We start from the raw sequence: 18,992 nt of genomic DNA, 5'->3' as shown, positions 1-18,992 counted from the left end.
ATCCGCAAACTTAATGAAGAGATTAGAGTTGGATGTTGGTGTGCAGTCGTGGGTCAGCAGAGTGAAGAGGAGGGGGCTTAGCACACATCCTTGGGGGGGCCCCCGTGTTCAATGTAATGGTGCTGGAGGAGTTGCTGCCGACCCATACAGCCTGTGGTCTCCCCGTCAGGAAGTCCAGCAGCCAGTTGCACAGGGAGGTGTTGAGTCTCAGCTGGTCCAGTTTATGAATGAGCTGCTGAGGAATGATTGTGTTGAATGCTGAGCTAAAGTCTATGAACAGCATTCTGACATACGAGTCTTTTGTCTCCAGGTGGGTGAGGGCTGAGTGGAGGGCAGTGGAGATGGCGTCATCGGTTGAACGGTTGGACTGATATGCAAACTGGAAAGGGTCCAGGGCGGGGGGGAGGGCAGACTTGATATGCCGCATGACTAGCTGCTCGAAGCACTTCATGAGGATGGGAGTGAGTGCGACAGGGCGGTAGTCATTGAAGCAGGAGGGAGATGGCTTCTTCGGGACCGGGATGATGGTGATGGTTTTGAGGCACGTGGGATCAACAGCCTGGCTCAACGAGATGTTGAAGATGTCTGTAAAGACATCTGTGAGCTCCTCGGCACAGTCTCTCAGGACACGACCAGGAATGTTATCAGGACCCGGGGCTTTTCGTGCATTTGTCATCCTGAGAGCTCTCCTCATGCTGTGTGGGGACTGCGTCAACACCTGGTTGCCGGGAGGTGGTGGGGTCTTCTGTGCCGTGGTGCTGTTGTCTGCCTCAAAGTGAGCGAAGAAGTCATTCAACTGATTCAGCAGAGACGTGGAGTTGTCACAGGTCTGCGGCGAGGGCTTGTAGTCTGTGATGGTCTGAATCCCCTGCCACAGGTTCCTGGTGTCTCTGCTGTCGTTGAAATGGCCAGCAATGTACCTGGAATACTGTCTCTGATGCCTTGTGATAGATTGGCCCTAGCTGTCCTCAGGCCCACCTCGTCCCCATCTCTGAAGGCGGCGTTCCGAGCCCACAGGAGCCTGTGGACTTCCCCTGTCAGCCATGGCTTCTGACTGGCCCGAATGGAGATGGTTCTGGTGACTGTAACATCGTTCATGCACTTCCTCATGTAGGCAGTGATGGTCTCTGTGTACTCCTGGAGATCTGTGATGTTGCTGTAGGTGGCCACCTGTCTGAACATGCTCCAGTCAATGGTGGAAAAACAGTCCTGGAGTGCCTCTGAGGACCCCTCTGGCCACACACATATCTGTTTTGTAGCTGGTTTGGTGACTTTAACCAGCGGCCTGTATGCTGGCATTAGCATAACAGTGGAGTGATTTGAGGCCCCAAGGTGGAGGAGGAGTAGGGCTTTGTGGGCGTCTTTATGCATGGTGTAAACATTGTCCAGAGTATGGACCCTTTTCAGTCACGTGACCTTCATAAACGCGACCGCCATTTTGGACATGTAGTGGACTTCGGCTCAAATCGGTTTGAATGCGAGGAAGGCGACAAACATGAAAGAAAAAGGAGCGAGATGCAGAAAACTGTATTTACTAGTTTACTGTAATTATGATCTGGCAGCTATTTACACCGGATCAAGTGTAAATAGCTGCCGGAGCCAACGTCCGGCCGGGCCGCGAGCGAGCGCGCGCTGGCTCCGCGGCCGCCGGCTCCGGCCGGGCCGCGAGCGAGCGCGCTCCGGAACCTCGGACGTTGGCTCCGGCGGCTATTTACACTGGATCCGGTGTAAATAGCTGCCAGATCATAATTACAGTAAACTAGAATGGAATGTTAACAGCAATGTAATGCCTTTTCTGGCTAATTTTATTTGTCTTACCTCCAACAAAGTGGTCACTACACAAGCATTGGTATGCCGCTATCCATCTTCTCCGTCGGTCAGCATCTACCGGGATCCGATAAAATGATAACCCTTGCCTTGTTTGTTGATGGTTACTACATCCAGGTGCACAACAATATAGTGGCATGATGGAAGTCTTGCTGAAAATAAACACTTTCTTTGCTGCCGTTCCTCAATGCTGGCTGTGGTAAACTACTGGTAGTACACGTCCAAAATGGCGGCCGCGTTTGTCGTGATGTCACGTGAAAAGGGTCCATTGTTTCCACGTGTGGGAAAGTTGATACAGTTTGTCCATAGAGTTTTGGAAACACGCTCTTGGGGTTTGTATGATTGAAATCCCCAGCCAGGATGAGGAAAGCATCTGGGTGGGCTGTCTGCTGCTCACTGATGTGCTGATAGAGTTCATTCAGTGCTTCACTCCTGTTGTTATTGGAGCCGGGAGGGATGTATAATGCTACCAGCAATATGGCTGTAAATTCCCTCGGCAGATAGAATGGCCGCCACTTAATAATCATAAACTCCACCAGTGGTGAGCAGTGTTTGCAGACCACGACAGCATCACAACACCAGGCATCACTAATGTAAACACAGAGTCCTCCGCCGCAAGACTTCCCCCCCCCCCCCCCCCCGACTAGCGCTCTGTCTGACCGGTAGCATGTTAGCCGGGCTAGCTGAATGGCACAGTCCGGGACGCTGTCGTTAAGCCATGTTTCCACAAACACAAGGACACAGCACTCACTCACAGACTTAAAAGATGAGTGGAGCAGGCGGACATAATCCAGCTTGTTGTCCAGCGAGCATATGTTGGCCAGAGTGATGGTAGGGATAGCCAGCTGGTGAGGGCTAGCCGCTAGTCTAGCCCAGATACCTCCGCGTTTGCCTCTCTTCTGCTTCCGCATGTTCTGCCTGTGGCGCCTCCACTGCGGGCTGGATGGAGGAGTGGGGGTCAGTGATTGAGCAAGCCTCCGGAGCAAACCGTAGCCGCATAGCACTTCCGCATCCGCTGGATTTATATCCATGAATATAGTTCTGCGGCTGTCGAGCAGAAACTCACGGGAGTATGTGCGCCTTGAGACTAATGGACGCGATGAAGACGAACAGATACACACTGTTTTAAAACACAAAAAACATGAAAACACTGTTCTGTCAGGACAGAGAGGAGCCGCTGCGTGTGTGCGCACCGCCATCTTGGAACCTTTCACCACACTTTCAGCATTTGTGCACCTGGGGACAAAGATGAAATGATTAGAATATGAAAGCCAAAGGTCAAGGTTACTTTGAGGTCACATGTCTGCCCCAAAACCTTGTGAACAACAAAATATTATCTGTTCTTGTAAACTTCAAGGTCAGGTGGTATATCATAATTTGCATAATAACACTAAATACCAAGCTGACATTAACTTAATCACAACTTCATAAGGCGTGTAGTCTACCAGGCGGAGGCATCGAGTTCTATCTAGTTTTAATGTAAATCAGATCGCAAATGACTGATGTGAGACTGTGAATCAAAATGTCAGTCAGTATTTCTTCCGAAGCAGATTGAGTATAACAGGCCTAATTTCCTGATCTGTTTTCGCTGTGTACGAGTCATTTCTTCTGTTAACTAATATAGGAATCTTCTAAGTAATGAAAGGGAGACTTTCCAAAGTTAGCATGAAGTCAAATCAGTGATTAAAAAAAAAAACTAGCTAGAACTCGACGCCAACGGCGTCAATGGGGATGCCTCCACCTGATAGACTACGCGCCTTATGAAGTTGTGATTAAGTTAATGTCAACTTGGTATTTAGTGTTATTATGCAAATTATGATATGCAACCTGACATTGAAGTTTGCAAGAACAGATAATATTTTGTTGTTCACAAGGTTTTGGGGCAGACATGTGACCTCAAAGTAACCTTGACCTTTGGCCTTCATATTCTAATCATTTCATCTTTGTCCCCAGGTGCACAAATGCTGAAAGTGTGGTGAAATTCCTTTTATTAGCCTTTGAGATATTGTGTTCACAAGGTTTTTGAACAGACATTTGACCTCACAGTGATCTTGACCTTTGCCCTTTTGATCTCAAAATCTAATCAGTTCATCTTTGTCCCAAAGCACACAAATGGTGAAAGTTTGGTGAAATTACTTTCAGTAGTCTTTGAGATATGGTGTTCACAAGGTTTGGGGATGGACATTTGACCTCACAGTAACTTTGACCTGTGACCTTTCAACCTCAAAATCTAACCAGTTCATGTTTATCCAAAGCGCACAAATGGTGAAAGTTTGGTGAAATTCCTTTCAGTAGTCTTTGAGATACCGTGTTCACAAGGTTTCGGGACGCACGCACGGACAACCTGAAAACATAACGCCTCCTGCACCTTACAGTGGCAGAGACATAAAAAGAGGATGAGCTTTAAAGAAAAATTAATTGCTTGTACTCTCACATATTAAACTGATAAAAACAGATACTACACTTGATCTTAGCCAAAAGGCCGAGAAGTGATAACTTGCTGTGTGTAATGGCTTTAAATATACCACTTCCAAATATTAAAATCCAGAAAGGTAAACACAGCTAGACTCCACCCCCAACAGCTGGATCCTTTTGAACAGAGATGCCACCGTGTGTGTGTGTGTGTGTGTGTGTGTGTGTGTGTGAGGTTTCCATGCTACACTATCATCACATGCCTGCACTGTCTAACACTACTGATTAATTACCTTACTCACGCCATACATTCATTTTGTAAATATTTCTATTTTCTTTAAGTAAATTAATTAAGATCTTCAATCTCTGTCCTTGTCCTCCTTCCTTTGTTGTGATTTGTGAATCAGTCGGAACACTCAGTAATAATAATATAAAATGAGATACACCACGGTGAAAGAGTAAATAGTAGTAGACATATTTATACCAAGCGGGGAGTGTTCTGACTCCTGACAGTTTTTGAGTAACATTACTGACCTCTGGTGGTGATTTGTGGTATTGCTCCTTTAAGGATAACATATTGAGGCACTGCCTAAAAGCGGAGCGCCCATCTGTTTCTGGGTTGTAGAATTTTCTTATATCATAGCCCAGGGGCGGACTGGGGCAAAAAAGTGGCCCAGGAATTTAGTACCTGACTGGCCCACTCAGGGGCCAGGGTGGCGGATGCTGGAGGCAGACGATGGAGGTGGATGATGCGGCAGATGCTGGAGGTGGATGATGTGGCAGATGCTGGAGGCGGATGATGGAGGAGGAGGATGGTGGTGGATGCTGGAGGCGGACGATGGAGGTGGATGATGGCAGCGGAAGCTGGAGGTGGATGACGCGGCGGACGCTGGAGGTGGTGATTGCTGGAGGCAGATGCTGAAGGTGGAACAAATATGTTCACATATATGTGGGAGACAAAAAAATATGCATGTAAACATTATTGAAGGGATAATGACACATAATTTAACCTGAGGCCTTGATTAGAACCATTGTATAATAGTTTTTATAGTTACTTAAAATGGTCTGCAATAGTTGCTTAATAGTGTGAAGATTGGTGAACATGTAAGTCACACTAATAATGATCATACCATAATAGTTAACATATCACCTTACTAGATATTTTGAGACTGGTGAGGTGACCTGAAAAATTTGGAGGAAGAGCTGAGCTGTGAGTACTGTTTCATACTTCAGCAGCCTTGCCGTGAAGCCACGTCCATCGACCCTAGTAGTGGTGTTAATGTTCTGTTCATCTTGGATGGCTGAAAGAGTGTGAAGTACATCAACATACAGGGCTCCATCTGGCTTTCCAAAAGCTCCAAGTACCTTGGTCAAAGCACTGTCTTTTGCCCACCAGCGTGTCTCTCCAATTGGAGCAAGACGTCTGTGTTTAGGGTCCTTCCTCTCCTTCTCCCAAATGGACATCCTCTGGTAGGACTCCCTGACAAAAACAGCAATGTTATTGATGAGAGAAAAAAAAAAGAGAGCCACTTTCTAAGACAGACTGTGTTGTGTCTGCTAAAACAAGGTTGAGGATGTGTGAATAACACCACACATGGATTTGATGAGGGGACTTTTCTGAGAGAAGTGCGGAGAAGCCTTTATATGGGGCCCTGCATGTTGGCGACCCCATCCGTTGAGTTTCCAATACACTGCTTCATATCAAGATTCATGTTTGCCAGCACCTCACTCACAACTTTGACAAAGTACTGCCCAGTGGATGCCTCACATTTAATTAGAGCAAAAAGTCTCTCATGAACAATGTCTGTTACATGTCTTATGACGACAGAGCACTGATCTTGGGCTGTGATGTCCTGTGTGGTATCAATCTGGACAAAGAACATACCAGATTCCTGGATTTGTTTTGTGATGGTGGCCTTCATTATGTGTTGGATGGTTGTAATGATGTTGTTGATGGTAGTTTTGGACAGGAAAGTAACTAGAGAACCTCTACCACCTCTGGATCCAGACTGGTGTATTTTCTTACTCTTTTCTATGCAAAGAGTGAGGTGTTCCTTGAGGCAAACATTATATTTTGAAAGCAACACAATTTCCGAGAAGTTGCCATGATCCACTGTATCATCATCAAGCATGTATGCTGTCTCTGACTGTGACCCCCTGTAGCTCAAACCTCTTTTTTCAGTGAGCTTCACCACATCTATGATGCGCTCCAACACTTGCCGCCTCTTGCGCACCTGCACTTTACAAAGAGACATCTGATGTCCCATGAGAAGGTTCTCAACATTGCGTTTTGAGGACCTAAGGAAATATGCTTCTGCACAACCTCTGTGTAGATTGCTCCTCTCATGCTCTTCCACTCTCTGATGTATGTGTTTCTGGTCTGTCATGCCAGTGATGAACAAACTGCTATCTGTAGCCTTAGCAAATGCCATACAAAGGAAGCAGAAGAGTGCTTGTCTGTCTTCACTGTTTGAAAGCCATTTCCTATTTGTGTCATCTTTGCAAGAAAAAGCTCTCTGCACTATAGCCTTCTCTGCCTTCTGCTGGGGATGATGACTCAAGAAATAATCTAAGTCCTCTGGTTTTGGCCTTGTAAAAAAAAATTTGCAACGCATAGCACTGCATCACTAATCAACTTTTGAAGAGAGAGCACTTACTTCCTGGGCTTGGCTTCCTCTAGCTGGATCATCTTCAGTCTAAATAAGAGATTAGTACTGTAAGTATTGTTTTAGTAATCCACTAAACCAAACTATCAGTAAAATGTAATTTTTTTTGATAATAGGACTAAGATGGTTAAAAAAATGTTATGTTGTTAGTATACTAGGCCTAGCAGTACTAGTGTAGTGCATACACAATAATGACGTTTTTACAACCAAACTAGCCTAAATGCGTTGTGCTAAAAGTTAGCAAGCTAGCTAAATAATGTTATCCCTTAGCAAAAAGTAGTATACTTAAAGTTCATTTTATTAACTATGCTTCAGTAAAAGTATAGCAAGTATACTACAGACCATGTACTTTTAGTGTAATAGAAAGTATACAAATTTAATACTTTTTCGGACTAAATTGGAACATTTCAAGTTTATAAAAGTATACTTTAAAGTTCATTTTAAGTTTGCAAAAGTACACTTTAAAGTATACAACAAGTACACTCATCTATATACTATCAATGTACGTACTTGGTATATCCCTCTCGTATGCTTAAAGTATACCACAAGTACACTTATCGATATACTGCCATTGTACTAGTTATATACTTTGAGTCCCTATTTTTAGTTTATTATTGTATACTTTAAGTATACTGTTAAACGTTGGTTATTTCACTAGTTTACTTGTTATACTTTAAGTTTGCTTGGCATATTACTTGAAGCTTACTATTTATATTCTGGAAATATACTCCTTAAAGTATTCTTAAAGTTTACTCATACTGTATGTACACAAGAGTGTGATGCATTTACAAAATCACAAGACAGAATGTTGAAAACAAGTTTGATATATTTTCAAACATTTCAAACATTTCAAAAACAAAGACCTATGAAATCAAGTCCTTCCTTACTGGAGAAAATGAAAGGAAAAAGTGCACATTTGCATGTAAAAATGCAAACATAATGGTCTCTTGATCAATAAAGTCAAGTCAAAAGTTTTTCTGTTTTTGTGTATGATTTTAAGGTACATAAAGATTGAGCACACATGCTATATACTGTAAAGTTTTAAACTCCAGCATTATATTATATTAATATATAAATTAAATGTTAAGCATGAGTCAATGACTTGACCTTATGATGCGCTTGGAGCAAGAAGTATTAGTACTTTGTGGCAGAAAAACGTAAAAAGTATACTAAAGTATAAGTTTTAGTATTAAAGTATAAGTGTAAGTCTTAGTATTAAATGTTCTTAGACTTTTGTCCTCAGATTTTGTTTATACTTTTCAGTATAAGCCAAGTATACTTCACTATACTATTCTTAAGTATATAAAATATAGTTTATAAAAAGTCAACTTCAAGTATACTTCCTCAGTTTTAGTAAAAAATAAGTATACTCATAGTACACTTGAATAAACTTCTTTTTGCTAAGGGATTACATTCCAGCCGCCCACCTGAGTCGCCTCCTCCTCCGGGTCATGTTGTCCTCCAGACAGCTGCAGGTGCTGCTGAGGATGGTGCAGATGATGCAGCAGCAGAAAATATATTTGTCAGTTTCTGACACTTGGCCGCATCTGCTTGTAGTGCGTGCCTTTTCTTTTCTCTTAATTTTTGTGCTCCTCCCTTGTGTTTCTTCTCCATTTTTGCACGGCTGATTAATTGATTGACAGATGAAGAGGGAGAAGGGGGCCGGACCGAAACCCTCGGCTCGGCTGTGATTGGCCAACAGCCCTATGATTAACACCCATGTAAGCCAATGCTGATTATCCAGACACTAGAGAAACTGTTATCTTTACCGTTACAGTTCCTATACTGTTTCCTTATGTGATACAAAACATCGGGCAACAACAGCGACAAGTTACTCACTACCGTACTGTCCCGACTCCTACTCTACTTCACACTTCACTACTCGTTGGGTTTCCTGTGGTGGCAGGCACACACAGGACCGAAACCATCACATAACTCAATGGGTTTCTTTATGTATCCATTCTCTGTACCTATGGAACACCACTATTAGAAAGAAGCTTTTTTTTCTTCTTTTCATTTTTTGAATAAGGGCACTATTCCTGGGGGCACTATAACACCAGGCTGATGTGCAGAGCAGAAGAAGCAAGCCCCAATTCCCACTCCCTGCTCTAAAAATCTGTCTGATAAAACAACCTCGTAAAAAACCCATATCCAATAATAAGCTAATAAGAACAAATACTACACTAAAATCAATGACTTTAAATATACCACTTCCACATATTAAACTCCAGAAAGGTAAACACAGCTAGACTCCACCCCCAACAGCTGGATCCTTTTGAAGAGGGACATCCTCTGTGTGTGTGTGTGTGTGTGTGTGTGTGTGTGTGTGTGTGTGTGTGTAGGGGAGTGTTTCCATGCAGAAAGTTTGATATTTCTAACATTTGAGCAAAGCCTGCAAAAAATAAGTTGAGCTCATTAACATTCCTCTCCCCGGAAATCTTTAGTAAAAGGCGGAAGATTTACGAGTCAGTGAAGAGAAACCTGAGCTGCACTTAACACTGGATCAGGCGAGTGACACTGTATCACGTGTTTTCACGTGACGTCATCAAGCGGGAAGTCGGCCATATTAAAGTGGGTTTTTTTCAAAGGAACATCAGTTTAATTTTACAACAAAAGTCCTGAATCCAAGCTGGCACTAGTTGTAGACAGGACATGTCATATTGGAGGTATTGGACACATCAACAGCAAAGCAATCTTCATGAATTTTTCGATAAACTAACCAAATAATGGTGAATTACTGCACAGTTCTGGGTTGCCACAATCGCTCAGATCATGAGAAACATCTGCACTTCTACCAATTACCTAAAATAATCGAAAATCAGGGGGAGGAAACCACAAAATTGTCAGGGGAGCGTCATCGTCTCTGGCTTGCCAAACTAAACCAAGATCTGACCGACAAAAATCCACACAACATAAGAGTGTGTTCAGTTCACTTTGTATCAGGTATGACTTTTTTTAAGTTCTGATCAATGTCCTAAAATTAAGCATGACACCATATTTCTGCTGTCTAGCCGTGATGGTGCCTCTGTATGTTCTCTTGAGAGTAAGCTCAAGTTAAAAATCACAATCAGCCATCTGCTGTCAGCTGAGGTCGGCCCACAGGGGATGTGCATTCATGATCTACAGTATATCACTGTACATGTAATGTACACAGTACACACCTTTGCTTTCACCAGACGTTTTCACTAAATTTCCGTGCTTTTCGTTCCCTGACCCAGCCACAGCACATCTGGTTATAGGCTTCTAGTCCCTTGAAACACTTCAGATCCTCAGCAGTGCGTGGACTTGGAGAAAAAATTTATTAGTTGATGATGTGTGGGTATGTCACAGCCGGCAGTAACGCATTGTCTTCACTCAGTTCCTCTCCTATTTCGTATGATTCCAGGCCGTCGATTAACTGCAGTTTCTTCAGATAGCAGGCTCCTACACTGGGCCTTCTACATATTTTCTAGGAGCTTCTGTCTTCTTATTGCAAGTTTCTTTAACCAATGCCATTACAAAAATTGAGATTTTTTTTTTTTTTTTCATGAAATGCAAGTATTGTTTATTTACAAAAATCAATGTCTCCAACGTGGCATACATCTGAAACTTTCGTGTTTTGGTGATGTTGGTGAAAACACTCTATTGGAGGTCCAGAAAGCTGGTATAGGGTAAGGTGGCCTGGGCCAATCTCTTGCACTTTGACAGCTTTGTTAGCCATTGCAAACAGGCAGAGAAATATCTGGCCAACAAGCGTTCTTGATAAATAAATAAAATAAAGAAAGGGGTGGGGGGTGTTGAATTTTGAAAAGGAACAGTTGAGTGTTGTGTGATCTGTGTAATGAAAGAGTAGGAGAAAGAATTACTGCAGACTCATCATCCAGTTGCTTGTTAAGCAAAGAGAAAACCATGAAATGGGGAAAAGTCAGGCCAAGCAAAGAAAAATATATATTTTTTTCTTTACTTTTTGAACAAAGTAACCGTTTCTAGCACTACTATAATGTCAAGTTTCAAGTCAAGTTTATTTGTATAGCACTTTTAACAATAAACATTGTCACAAAGCAGCTTTACAGAATTTGAACGACTTAAAGGAACAGTCCACCGTACTTCCATAATGAAATATGTTCTTCTCTGAATTGAGACGAGCTGATCCGTACCTCTCCGAGCTTTGTGTGACCTCCCAGTCAGTCAGACGCGCTGTTACTCCTGTTAGCAATGTAGCTAGGCTCAGCATGGCCAATGGTATTTTTTGGGGCTATAGTTAGATGTGACCAAACTCTTCCACGTTTTTCCTGTTTGCATAGGTTTATATGACCAGTGACATGAAACAAAGTTCAGTTACATAAATTGAAACGTGGCGATTTTCTATGCTATGGAAAGTCCGCACTATAATGACAGGCGTACTAACACCTTCTGCGTGCTTCGGCAGCGCATTGATACCTTCACTCCTGTTTTCCCCCTCTCCCCTGCCCTCTCCCCCGCCCTCCTGACTTCCGTCAATACACAGCCAATGTGACTGGAAACATCAGTGCTGTGGTCAGTAATAGTCAGAGGTTAGTCGAGGAATCATCTGTTTGCGAGCCAAACTGAGCGGCTAAAAAACAATGGTTATTACATGCATCATGCCGGGTTGTGGCAACAAGCCGAGGGTTTACAGTCCCGTGATGTTTCACAACATTCCAACTTATTACAAATGGCGGAAAGTTTGGCTAGCTGCTTTACAGTTGGATCCCTCAACACCGCTGGACGTTGTGAAGAGCTGGAGAGTTTGCTCCGAACATTTCACAGATGAGGACTACACAGCAACTGGAAAACGACTGAATGACACGGCAACACCATCAATTCAGAAATTACGCATCCAATGCAGTGACTCAACATTGTAAGTGTCTTTTTTGCACCTTATTGTTTTTGGAAGTGGCATTCACACTAGCTAGCCTATCCTACTGTAGGTGAGTCCGGTTAGCACAGATAACTTCACTACAAAATCATTACACCTCTGAGACTTGCTATAAGAATTTACTGATTGAGGTACATACTGTAACTTAGCTAAGGTATAACAAAGAAGTAGCCTAACTTCACCGTGCCACTTTGTGTGATGTTTTTGTGCTTGTCTAACGATGTACTTTTGTATTGTCTGACGGTGTTATCTGATGATGTACCGTATGTTGCATTCATATGATAGGTTTGTGTTTTTGACGTTTCAATCCGTTATGATATTGAAAAAAGTTTTCCCTCAATTGACCATAAATGCTGTGTATCTACAGCATCATACTGCAAAGCCTGAATATTGAGCAAACTTTAGTCTCAGGCAACTATGGACCCTTTTCACGTGACGTCACGACAAACGCGGCCGCCATTTTGGACGTGTACTACCAGTAGTTTACCACAGCCAGCATTGAGGAACGGCAGCAAAGAAAGTTTTTACTTTCAGCAAGACTTCCATCATGCCACTATATTGTTGTGCACCTGGATGTAGTAACCATCAACAAACAAGGCAAGGTTTATCATTTTATCGGATCCCGACGGAGAAGATGGATAGCGGCCATTAACAGATTGGCAGCCCTCGGCATACCAACGCTTGTGTAGTGACCACTTTGTTGGAGGTAAGACGAATAAAATTAGCCAGAAAAGGCATTACATTGCTGTTAACATTCTGTGGCGGTGAGTGTGTAACCAAATAGGCTAAAATAACCCATTGTAACCTCTTTGTTCTTCTGTAGTAGCTATTGTTGACTAGCTAATGTCAACAAGTAGCTGGTATGTTACTGTAGCAATGTTTACGTTCAGTCATTTGGATGACTGTTAAAACCTTTCAGTCTCAAGTTTTTCCTTTACTGTATTTACTAGTTTACTGTAATTATGATCCGGCAGCTATTTACACCGGATCCAGTATAAATAGCTGCCGGAGCCAACGTCCGAGGTTCCGGAGCGCGCTCCGGCTTGCTCGCCCTCAAATTAAGCAGCGCGCGCCGGCTTGCTCCGGGAGTGCTCCGGCCGAGGTTCCCCTCAAATTAAGCAGCGCGCGCCGGCTTGCTCCCGGAGTGCTCCGGCCGAGGTTCCCCTCAAATTAAGCAGCGCGCGCCGGCTTACTCCCGGAGTGCTCCGGCTGAGGTTCCAGAGCGCGCTCCGGCCGAGGTTCCGGAGCACACTCCGGCCGAGGTTGCCCTCAAATTAAGCAGCGCGCTCCGGCTTGCTCCGGAGCAAGCTGGAGCGCGCTCCGTAACCTCGGCCGGAGCACTCCTGGAGCAAGCCGGAGCGCGCTCCGGAACCTCGGCCGGAGCACTCCTGGAGCAAGCCAGAGCGCGCTCCGGAACCTCGGACGTTGGCGTGTATGTGTATGGTGATGGGTTTTTAATGACATAGGTATACAGGTCATGTGGGCCGAAGTCAGGTAAAGACGAGGGCTTCGTGTACTTCCGTACGTCAGTGAACAGTCCTGGTGGAAGCAGGTAAACGTCGCTCTCTAAGCCTGCTAACCTCAATTTTTGCAAATACCTCTCCCTCTGCTCGCCCTGTAAATGCCCTACGTCGCTGGATAGTGAAGGTGTTTTCTGCATCTCGCTCCTTTTTCTTTTATGTTTTTCGTTTGTCGCCTTCCTCGCATTCAAACTGATTCGAGCCGAAGTCCACTACATGTCCAAAATGACGGTCGCGTTTACGAAGGTCACGTGACTGAAAAGGGTCTATAGGCCCTATGTGTAGTTCATGGCAATGTACTGGGGTAGCCTACGTCTATTGTTGTAAACATTAGATGGGCTATCAGTGACCGACGGTGCAGGGGGGAGGGGGAGGTTTGTGTTTTTGATGTCTCGATCCGTTATGATGTTGAAAAAAAGATTTCCCTCAATTGACCATAAATGCTGTGTATCTACAGCACCATACTGCAGAGCCTGAATATTGAGCAAACTTTAGTCTCAGGCAACTAGTGTGTGTGTGTGTGTGTGTGTGTAGTTCATGGCAATGTACTGGTAGGGTAGCCTACTTCTTGTCGTATACAGTAGGTGGGCGATCAGTGACTGACGGTGCAGGGGGGAGGGGGAGGCTTATCACTGGTGAGGCATAAAATGTAGATACTGTCTGTCTATATAATGCCCTGTGACAAAACTTACTGACTTTGATAAATGTAAAAACTGACAAGCATTGTAGTGCTTTATGTTGTATTGGAAAAGAGTAAACTTGTAATCTGTCTGTGTTGTCAATGTTATACAGGAAGTGTCAAGTGATGCACAGCATGATCTGCCTGAACCAGAGGAAACCTTTTTTGAGGGTGTTCCTCATTCAACCCCCCAGAAGCAAAAAGCTGAGGAGACAACATCTACATTCCGAGCACCCTTGCCTGTCCAGCTAGCCAGTCCTTCACACGCACGTCCTCCCAAAAGAGCTGTCCTGGCTCCCATGTGGACAAAGTATTTGCTTATGAATGTTGTGACTTACGTAACTGAAATACTACTACTGAAATATTACTCTTTGTAACAGTAATGAGGCATATTTTTATTTGTCTTCATCAGGAACCACACCTCATTGGAGCAACAGCGATGGACATGAGTGCAACATTGGACTTTGATGTCAGCATGACCTCTGAGACTGCTCTTGATCCTGCAGACAGCAGCTATGTGCCAGATAGCAGCCCCTCAACCTCCACCACAGGAAGTTCCTCAAGCCTCCCTGGACAACCCAGAGGATGGAGGGAAAGGAATTGGATCGTGAATGAGTTCAAGCTCATGGAGCTGTTCCAAAGATGCCCAGAATGCCGTTCTGCGATGTGTGACCTCCATCAAACTGTATTGCGCTGTGGCAGCAGAAAAAAAATAAAATGGCAATGCAACAGTGGCCATGTGGGAAAATGGGAGTCATGTCCCGAAGTACGTGGGATGCCAGAAAATAACTTACTGACACAAGCTGCAATTGTCTTCACTGGTGCAACATACACCGATATTGCTGACTGGGCAGGACTTCTCAACCTGCAGTTGCCCCACAAATCATGGTATAATGTGATCCAGAACACTTACCTGCTCCCAGCAATTGAACAAGCGTACATAACACAGGAGGACATCACCAAAGCAAGACTAATCTGCCAATTAGAGGATGGTGAGGGAGTGCAGCTGTGTGGTGATGGCAGAAGTGACAGCCCCGGGCATTCCAGCAAATACAACACATACTCTTTCATGGATGACTCAACGAAGCAGATTGTGGTGTTTGAGCTGATGCAGGTAAGACTGTGAATTATCACAAAAACATGGTCAGTTCTGCAACACCTGTCATACAACTCTGTAACCAACGGATAAATTACATTTCAGATTCCCTCATCCATACATTTGTGCTCCACAGGTGTCCCAGGCCTCAAGTTCTGCTGCGATGGAACCATTGGGTTTCAGGAAAGGACTGGACAACATCCTGAATGAGGGCATCAATGTAACAGTGGTCACCACTGACCGGCATATCCCTCCATCCGAAAAATTATGAGAGAGGAGTATCCTAACATCATTCATCAATTTGACCCATGGCATGTAGCAAAAGGTTAGTTTTCTGTTAGTCTATATCTACTATCTATTATTGTCTTGTATAATTATGTTTTAACAGTGTTTCCTTGAGGAATGTAGTAGGCTGCAGATTGTGTGTGGTGCACTCTCAATGATTTTTTTTTTCCAGTTTCATTGAGATGTCTTTTTTAGCAAAAGATTACACAAATGACAAATGTCAGACAGACTGAAATGATGCTGAAACATCAGTATGCATCACATGTGGTCGAAAAGGGGGGGCACTCCAGTCAATGTAATGAAAAGGGAAACACTGAAAGAAATAGGTGCACATCCATATTTCTATCAATTGATTTTATGTAATTGTCCAGGATTTAAAAAGAAAATGGTAGCGACATCCAACAGGAGGGAGTACAAAGATCTTGCTCCTTGGGTCTGGAGTGTCGCCAACCACATGTGGTGGAGCTGTTGCACCTGCAAAGAAAATCCAAAGGTAACAAGCATACAGACACACCTGTATTGACATTCCAGTTAGACGCGGATGTAATGCACGGCAACCCTTTGCTGTTGCACATGGAAGGCTACTGTGTTGTACTTCAGATGGTTCAAAAATTGCCTCTGCTCTTATGTTGTCAGGAGCTGCTCAGGCGATGGATTTCTCTCCTACACCACATCACTGGGGTCCACCGCTGGGAAGACAATGGCATGGAATACAGATGTTTCCACAAAGAGTTGTCTGCACAGCAACAAAGAAGCAAGAGGTGGCTAAAAGTGAATTCCCCTTCCTACAAAGTCCTGAAGTCGATGATGATGGACACTCGCTTCCTCAAAGACCTTCAACAGATGACACTGTTCAAACATACAAGTATGTGTATCTAAGATTTTAATAAGGCAAAATAGTGACATGGCGAAAGTTATGGGTATGACTGTGATTAGGATCTTGAGTTCTCCACCACACAATAACAGTACTGTATGTATCATGTATATTATAGACCAGTACTAATGTACAGTATAATAGTCATGGCACAGTCATTGTAAATCACCCATAACCATGCATTATCTTTTTTCCACTGTAAATCCTGGTGGTAAGTTTGTGCCACTGATAAAACTCTGCAGACTTAGTTTCTGATAGACAAACTTGATTCAGGTGTTATTCTTTGGATGATTCATCAAAGGAAAGACAAAGACATCAAAGGAAACACAGAAAATGTCCACATCATGAGACCAGGGGGGTGTAGCCCCAAATTTACAAACTTTACCAGGTTTGAAAAATTCCAGTTCTGCCTACTAACGAGAACATAGACACAGTGTGAGGGCTATCTATTGTGCGCAGGAGAATGGCTGTTAACGGCCGGGGGGGATTAAGAGATGGGCAGTTTACCCCCTATTGACAGGAGGTCACACCTATAGCAACAATAGGTGCAAAGGTAGTCTCCTGGGGGGGCTGACACTTGGGGCCAACAACTGAAATGCCAAAGTAAAGCAAAACCTAAAAGTGCAAATAGGAGACATTACTGATATTCCTTCAACATATTGAAAGTAAACCTGAAACATATTACCCAAACTCATTAGAGCCTTTCTTCTGTTTTGTTTTTTATGTTTCAGGACAACTTGAGGTGTTTCACAATGCACTCTTGAAGTACTGCCCAAAGCGACTTCATTTTGGATACCCTGCAATGAAGGCACGCACTATGCTTGCAATCATGGACCACAATGAGAATCACTCAAGAGAACGGGAACAAGCAAGAACTGCAGGAGGTGGGTACACTGGTACCACAAGTACTACACTACTAAAATAGTGTAATAACTGCAATAACACATATCTGCCTTCAGGATCATGACCATCACATATGTTACAGATATGACTGACCGGTGTTATTTCAACCTTTTCAGGAAAACATGCCTGGGAAATAGTCCCCAAAAATGGGTGACATCATAATTTTAGAAATGATAACGTACTATATTTTGACCTTATTTATTTATTTATTTATTTATTTATTTTTAATTGCAGGCCTCTCAAGACCATAGTCCCAACAAATGTGTGATGGGATACATTTAGAAGTGACAACCTTCTGTATTTTGACCACCTATGTTCATATTGTTTTTTATTTCAGGCCTCCCAAGAACCAATGTTGTCCACAAAAAGCAAACGGGTCATTGGATTTCAAGACCAATATATGCGGAGACAACGCAGACATTCAGAGATGATCTCATGGAACGAGTGCTTCAAAGAAGACTTGACCCCTCAGTCCAACCCAAGGACAAGTCATTTCATATGCAAATACCTCAACTGCCTGCCAACATTGCTCCAGTACTAAAGCCCAGGAAAGAGGAGGCCAAGAAATCACACACCTCGAGATTCCAAGGCCCATCAAAGAAGGACTAACTGGGTTTCAACAGCCAACAAACATTATTGAAAGACATCTGTAACTGACTTGCTGTTTTGTTTTGTGTGTGTGTGTGCCTGTGTGTTTTCTCCTCTTCTCTGCACTTGGTTTTCTCTCAGCGTTTTCAGAATGTCTGCTGCAAAACTGACATGGGGTATACAGTAATTGGTCGCTCCTCTTATTATTCCAGTATCAGTTGGGGTGAGGGTTTTTTCCACCATACCGCTGCAATCACTCCATCCATATGTTGTAAAAATTTTATTTATTATTGTTTTTGAATACTCCTGAACTCCATTTTTTACACCTGTAAATAAATTACACTCTTGTCACAATATGATTTGACTGAGGTTGTTTTCTCATATCACTTATGAGGTTTGCCTACCCAGGTCCAAAATGTACCTAAGTGTATAAAGCTCGTGTAAATTATTGTAAATGTTATGCAGGCAATCTGTTTATGGTCATAAATTGTGTTTTTGCTTAGTGTCAGATTTCATGTAGGTTTGAACATATCTTACAGACCACATGTTCTCCAGGCAGGCATGTTTACTGAGGTAAATATTTGTTTGAAGATAAACTGAGCAGAAAGAGCCTGGATGTTGCATGTCAAAACTACTATGATATCCACCTGATGTAGGAAAGAAGAAAAGTAACAGTGTGTTATGCTCCAAGTTTATTTGCATATAATATTTACAGATACAGAAATGTTATCATCCTACTTCTGTGATTACATGGCAATACACAGGCTCTGGCTAACTATCAAAGCCACATAAAAGTTGGTAGGTCTACAATATACAGACTGGCAAAGGCTGCAGTGCAAATGTCCCACATACTGTATGTCTGAAGCATGTAATAACGAGAAGCGAACCTACATCAGAAACGTCAGGGGCCCAGCACAGATACAGCCCAGTTACCACAGTCCAGTTTCTACATATCTATAGCTTCGTGCACTTCTTGGAATCCAAGATACACACCGGACTCAGAGGGATATCGCTGTCGTATAGCCCTGACGACACATGATGGCAATGGTTTGCGATGTCCTCTACCCAAGGTTTCACCACGCAGTCCCCATTCCAACACGATTCGGTAGGACACCAACCTTTGTTGACTAAGAAAACAGGGAGATGATAAATACATGTAGGCCTACTGACAAACGTTGAAATTACAAACATGGTTCAAGGGTTTCAGAGAGCACTTACTCTGGGGATAGCTGGCCATCAGGACCACTCGGCGTGTGTTGTTTCCTC

General features: G+C 43.4%; 2 protein-coding genes, 2 non-coding genes and 1 pseudogene across 4 annotated transcripts in view; 1 reads left to right on the top strand and 4 right to left on the bottom strand.

Moving 5' to 3' along the window:
• The window catches only part of LOC132885533 (titin-like), a 978,782-nt gene that overhangs the window by 636,062 nt on the left and 323,728 nt on the right, over positions 1-18,992 (bottom strand). The window lies entirely within an intron of this gene.
• On the bottom strand, positions 4,219-4,321 carry LOC132898158 (U2 spliceosomal RNA; annotated as a pseudogene).
• On the bottom strand, positions 8,929-9,111 carry LOC132898534 (U2 spliceosomal RNA). The gene has a single exon (XR_009656549.1). It is a non-coding gene; the product is annotated as a U2 spliceosomal RNA (small nuclear RNA).
• Positions 9,276-9,394, bottom strand: LOC132896228 (U5 spliceosomal RNA). Its single transcript, XR_009655972.1, has one exon. It is a non-coding gene; the product is annotated as a U5 spliceosomal RNA (small nuclear RNA).
• Positions 15,923-17,971, top strand: LOC132873340 (uncharacterized). Its single transcript, XM_060908837.1, has 3 exons — positions 15,923-16,226; positions 16,967-17,119; positions 17,476-17,971. Exons 1-3 carry the CDS (start codon positions 15,935-15,937, stop codon positions 17,745-17,747), a joined length of 717 nt encoding a protein of 238 aa, XP_060764820.1. The 5' UTR covers positions 15,923-15,934; the 3' UTR covers positions 17,748-17,971.

The sequence above is a fragment of the Neoarius graeffei genome, chromosome 1 (genome assembly GCF_027579695.1).
Source record: "Neoarius graeffei isolate fNeoGra1 chromosome 1, fNeoGra1.pri, whole genome shotgun sequence".
Lineage (NCBI taxonomy): Eukaryota > Metazoa > Chordata > Actinopteri > Siluriformes > Ariidae > Neoarius > Neoarius graeffei.
The sequence above is the reverse complement of the archived record's forward strand: the minus strand, read 5'-3'. Positions and strand labels throughout refer to the sequence as shown.